Here is a 6152-nt window from a genome sequence, read left to right as displayed (position 1 = left end):
TAGGTATGAAAGTCAAGCGACAAATCAGGGGCCCCCAATGGTTGAGCGGCCAGGACTGTCACTGTGTCACCGGAAGCAACGCTTCTGTCGTCGCTACACTGGATTCCAGTTCAGTTTGGAGCAGATTACAGAATCGGACTCTTACAAGGCCTAGAATGTGCTCTAAATGTAACTGTAAATGTAGTGTAGCGACGACAGAGCCGCTGTCACGTGGTCACATGTCCCTGTTCCAGTGACAGTAGGCTGGACACGGTCCCCTACGGTGAGCCGGTTAACGGAGCCTTAGAGTCACGGATTCGAGGTAAAGGCACGGAGCAGCTCTTCTGCATCCTCACTGGATAAAAGGTCCCTCAGACTCCCTGTATTTCTCAGGTGCAGGAAACTAGAAGAAGAATCTAGAAAATTCTGCCACGAGAGCCAGAGCTCTCAGTGAGGAGGGCCCTCATGAAGACTTGGGACTGAAGCTGACACCAGACTGGTGCCGCACGCATTTTCACACACTCACACGCACGCACACACGCGCACACGCTGTGGACTCCACACCCAGGTGCAGAGAAACACTCCTATGTTACACGAGCCACAACGTCTGTTCCTTCCTAAGAGCACAAACACAAAACAGGAGCGCTGACCGCTACTCCAGCTGCTGGCGCACTCAGCCTCCACGGTCACAGGACAGAGGAACACAGCGCGAGAACACATTTTCATGCCGCTGTTTTATTTCCTTTTGCTTTGTCTGCTTCCGGACAGCAACGTGGACATTTGAGAGAAACGAGACTGCACTCCGAGACCAACGTTTCCCCGACACAACACACGTGTAACATCTCCGGTGGGCTGTGGTGCGGTGAGACAAGCGTCATTTTCCAAATCGACACTGTTATGCTGCACAGCTCAATTATGGAATAATTGTTTTAAATCATTTACAGCAAAGGAAAAAGACACACGGCGACAGCAATGGCGGTTCACTTAGGCTGAACAAACGGTCGATGATCTTCGGTCAAAGCCGTTCTTCGCCTGCGGCTCGACCCGCGGCCCTGCGGCAGGGAGGCGAGGCGTGCGCTCTGTCTCCCAAGGAGCACTGAGGATGGTCGCTGCTGCTGCCTGGTGTTCCTGGGCCCAGAGGCCCCTCTCAGGTTGCAAGAAGGTGGCGGTGGCGCCGTCGTCCTGGAGACGAGAGGAGCACCAAAGCCTCTCGCCATTGGCTCTCCCACGGGGGGGGGGGGGGGGGTGGCGGGGGCACGCAGGGGACGGAGACCCTCGGCCGACCCTGGTTCTCCACGAGCATCGAGGCACCCAATTCGAGGCCTTGGGAAGGCCAAGTTATGGCCCAGTCATGACTGCTGGCCTCAGCGAGTGGGGGTCCTGGGGTTCCCGAAAACAACAGGCAGTGCTATCAGGGCATGTGAGCAAGACTGGACACACACGCACACACGCACACCTCTCGGACAATGTTCTCGCTCCTCTCAGCTCTTCTCTACTACACGTAAACCTTCTTACACTTGTCTGAAGTCTCCTTTACCACCCAACTCCTTTCCGTTGTAATAGTAATAATAATAACGACATTAGCAACGATAATATTATGCTTCTACCTCAATGATTTCACCAAGATGCAGAACGCTGCGCAGGTGTGATCCCTTGTGTTCGCGCACAGGCAGCGTGTGCTGTGCTGTTGGGCGCGTGAGCGCCTTGTCCTGGAAGCGCGAGCATTGCCCAGTCCATAGGAGACGATGCGCCTGCAGAAGAGCGACAGATTTACTACTACTACTACTAGTATCTTGTGCCTACAAGCCAACGGGGCAGCTGGTAGCATAGTGGTCAGAGCTGCTGCCTTTAGACCCAAAGTTTGCAGGTTTGAATCCCATGCCCAGCTGTAGTACCATTGAGCAAAGAACTTATTATGAATTGCTCCAGTAAAAATAGCCCAGCTATACAGCTGGGTAAATCATTGTGAGGCACTTTGGAGGAAAAAAAAAAAAAAAAAAAAGTGTCACATAAATGTAAACATTTAGTATCAAAAGTATCAAAATTCAGGTGTGCTAAGGTGTGTTGATGAGATGGGGATGGGTTCAGGTGAGATGGGGGTGAGCTCAGGTGTGTTGGTGAAACGGGGACGGGTTCAGCTGTGTTGGTGAAACGGGGACGGGTTCAGCTGTGTTGGTGAAACACGGGCAGGCTCGGGTGAGATGGGGACGGGCTCGGGTGTGTTGGTGAAACGGGGACGGGTTCAGCTGTGTTGGTGAAACGGGGACGGGTTCAGCTGTGTTGGTGAAACACGGGCAGGCTCGGGTGAGATGGGGACGGGCTCGGGTGTGTTGGTGAAACGGGGACGGGTTCAGCTGTGTTGGTGAAACGGGGACGGGTTCAGCTGTGTTGGTGAAACACGGGCAGGCTCGGGTGAGATGGGGACGGGCTCGGGTGTGTTGGTGAGACGGGGACGGGCTCAGGTGTGTTGGTGAGACGGGGACGGGCTCAGGTGTGTTCAGGTGTGTTGGTGAGATGGGGACGGAGTCAGGGGTGTTCAGGTTTGTTGGTGAGATGGGGATGGGTTCAGGTGTGTTGGTGAGATGGGGACGGGCTCAGGTGTGTTCAGGTATGTTGGTGAAACGGGGACGGGCTCAGGTGTGTTCAGGTGTGTTGGTGAGATGGGGATGGGTTCAGGTGTGTTGGTGAGATGGGGACGGGCTCAGGTGTGTTCAGGTATGTTGGTGAAACGGGGACGGGCTCAGGTGTGTTCAGGTGTGTTGGTGAGATGGGGATGGGTTCAGGTGTGTTGGTGAGATGGGGACGGGCTCAGGTGTGTTCAGGTATGTTGGTGAAACGGGGACGGGCTCAGGTGTGTTGGTGAGATGGGGATGGGTTCAGGTGTGTTGGTGAGATGGGGACGGGCTCAGGTGTGTTCAGGTATGTTGGTGAAACGGGGACGGGCTCAGGTGTGTTCAGGTGTGTTGGTGAGATGGGGATGGGTTCAGGTGTGTTGGTGAGATGGGGACGGGCTCAGGTGTGTTCAGGTATGTTGGTGAAACGGGGACGGGCTCAGGTGTGTTCAGGTGTGTTGGTGAGATGGGGACGGAATCAGGTGTGTTGGTGAGATGGGGACGGGCTCAGGTGTGTTCAGGTATGTTGGTGAAACGGGGACGGGCTCAGGTGTGTTCAGGTGTGTTGGTGAGATGGGGATGGGTTCAGGTGTGTTAGTGAGATGGGGACGGGCTCAGGTGTGTTCAGGTATGTTGGTGAAACGGGACGGGCTCAATTGTGTTCAGATTTGTTGGTGAGATGGGGATGGACTCAGGTATGTTGGCGAAACGGGGACGGGCTCAGGTGTGTTCAGGTGTGTTGATGAGATGGGGATGGGCTCAGGTGTGTTCAGGTGTGTTGGTGAGATGGGGACGGAGTCAGGTGTGTTGGCGAGATGGGGACGGGCTCAGGTGTCTTCAGGTTTGTTGGTGAGATGGGGATGGACTCAGGTATGTTGGTGAGATGGGGACGGGCTCAGGTGTGTTCAGGTATGTTGGCGAAACGGGGACGGGCTCAGGTGTGTTCAGGTGTGTTGGTGAGATGGGGACGGAATCAGGTGTGTTGGTGAGATGGGGATGGGCTCAGGTGTGTTGGTGAGATGGGGACGGGCTCAGGTGTCTTCAGGTTTGTTGGTGAGATGGGGATGGACTCAGGTGTGTTGGTGAAACGGGGGCGGACTCAGGTGTGTTCAGGTATGTTGGTGAGACGGGGACGGGCTCAGGTGTGTCAGGTGTGTTGGTGAGATGGGGATGGGTTCAGGTGTGTTGGTGAGATGGGGATGGGTTCAGGTGTGTTGGTGAGACGGGGGCGGACTCAGGTGTGTTCAGGTGTGTTGGCGAGATGAGGATGGACTCAGGTGTGTTCAGGTGTGTCATGATGCAGCGAGAGAAAACTTACTCAGGTGTGTTGACCCAGATGATGTCCAGGTGACAGAAGTACACACACTCTTTGTCCAGGAAGGTGGCACAAGAACATCTCTTCAACCTGGTGTGGCGATCTAGGGAGCTGGAGGGGGTGACCAAAGACGCTGAGAAAGGAGTGAGGAAGGATGTCATTATCATCATAATCAAAGTTACAGCCATAGGAGGACCCCTCATCTGAGGGTTCGAGCATCATTACGCAGAGTGATACTTTACTTTACCCAACATATATTGACTGCCGAAGGATCAAAGTGACAAGTCATCCCGGGTGTCCCGGATGTTCCAATGTAAATATTAAGTGGTTGTACTCACCCCGGTAGAAAAAGCCTGCAAACATCAGCGACAGCAGAGTAAAAACAAGATGCGGGTCCATCTCTTCCCAGGGACCAATGTATTGCTCGAAACGTTTTTTAAGACACACCGAGAAAGCAGCACAATAGAGTTAAACACAGTGAAGAGCCACTGGAGCGCAGACCGACACACGATCACTCGCTCCCGCCCGTCTGCTCCACACACGCATGGACAGGCGCCCATATAGAAGCGGAGCCATAGGCCACGCCCCTCTACTCCCACTCGACCCCACCCCTCTTCCTGCCACGCCCCGCTCACGTGCCAGCTGCCAGGCCTGACCCTCCTTTCACTCAGCGCCAACAGGGGGCGCTGCTTCTCAGGAGCCCAAAGTGGAGAGCGGGCAGGCAGTCGCAGGCCGTTCACCTTCTCTCCAGCAGGGGGCAGCGCAGCTTAAGGGATTTCGCAGCGGCCGGTGGGGTTTGTCCTTGTGCTGTATGGGATTCGTGTGTGTATCTACAGCTCATTTCCACATGACACTTCAGAGATTTCATTAAAAGTGGCTAAGTGGAGTGCACTTTTTTACACAAGGTATAATAAGGAGAAGCTCCAAAATACCAGGGTCATTTTTAGAGGCAAAAGCTGAACATGTGGCGATGGACTTTGCCAAATGAAATGAATTTCGGTTTTAACAAGGCAGCGGTTGGAAGTTAGAGGTTTGAGAGGAATTATTAGAACATACCGGTACCCCCCCCCGGTGCTTCTGGGATAGGCTCTGGATCACAGCGACCCTGCTCAGTATGAGATGAGCGGTTATTAAAATTGGATGGATGGATGGATGGATAGATAGATGGACAGACACAGATTTAAAGAGCAACTGTTCTTGTCTAAAAACATCCACTCCAAGTTGAAAGTACTGAACTATGAGGTGTTTCACCACGACACTCGAGGACTTGACCTCATGTCTGTCTCTGCTGTATATAAGTATATTGTGGCACGCAGCGCCGTGGGTTTGGATGGGGCGAAGAAGGACGCGGAGGCAGCGTTCATAATGAACGATTTATTCGAACATCAGCACAAGGGAAATAAGGCTCTCGGTCTGAGGACCCCTTCTCCTCCAGGACCTGCGCTTGCAGCCAGCCTGCCTTAGTGCCCATAAGCTCTCTCAACACAGTGGCAGACACAGTCAACCCACCATTTCCCCCCGAAGTGGCCCCAGCGGTTACAGACATTATTTACAGAGTTCCCACAATGCAACTATTTACATTAAATCAGTAATGCGGGTCGTTACAATATAATGCGGCGCGTGGCGCTCTGGTTTTGGGGCGAAGAAGGACGCACAGGCAGAGTTCATGAGGAACATTTTATTAGAACACCGGCACACAGGAAAATAATGCTCTCAGTCCAAGGACCCCGTTTCCTCAAGGACCTGCGCACAAAGTCATCCTTCCCCGCCTGCTTGGCGTCCCCAGGCTCTCTCTCCTTCCCACTAGCAAACACGATCGCCCCATCATTTTCCCTAGAAGTGGCCCCAGTGGTTGAACACTTTATTTACAATTTATCCATCATGCAACAATTTACAATAAACAAATCTTCCTGCCCAAACACAGTAACACAGGTCATTACTATATATGTATATCTATATATTCATTTAATATTGTCTGTTGTAATATTTACTGTCTGTGTGTTTGTTGACTGTTTATTTATAGTCTTTTACAGTCAGCGGGAGACACGCAAGCAAGAATTTCATAGTGCGACATACCCCAGATCTGGGAAGGAACCACAGCGAACTTGACTTGAGGGTCACTGGTCTCAAGGACTTTAACTTCAGTGCAAGTCGGTGGAGGAGCAGTTCAAGTCTGGAATCCCGATTAGAAAGGCTCCAGTAATGATGTGCAAGAGAAGCGAAACGCACCTCGGTAGGTGCAGCAC

General features: G+C 52.9%; 1 protein-coding gene across 1 annotated transcript; it reads right to left on the bottom strand.

The window, feature by feature from the left end:
* Positions 1–710: 710 nt before the first annotated feature.
* Positions 711–4420, bottom strand: edn1 (endothelin 1). Its single transcript, XM_018747854.2, has 4 exons — positions 4245–4420; positions 3910–4039; positions 1587–1730; positions 711–1359 (listed from the first exon to the last, which is right to left on the bottom strand). The coding sequence occupies exons 1-4, from the start codon at positions 4303–4305 to the stop codon at positions 1344–1346; spliced, it is 351 nt and encodes a 116-aa protein (XP_018603370.1). The 5' UTR covers positions 4306–4420; the 3' UTR covers positions 711–1343.
* Positions 4421–6152: the final 1732 nt, after the last annotated feature.

Source organism: Scleropages formosus, chromosome 23 (genome assembly GCF_900964775.1).
Source record: "Scleropages formosus chromosome 23, fSclFor1.1, whole genome shotgun sequence".
In the NCBI taxonomy this organism is placed as follows: domain Eukaryota; kingdom Metazoa; phylum Chordata; class Actinopteri; order Osteoglossiformes; family Osteoglossidae; genus Scleropages; species Scleropages formosus.
This window is presented reverse-complemented; position numbering and strand designations above follow the sequence as displayed.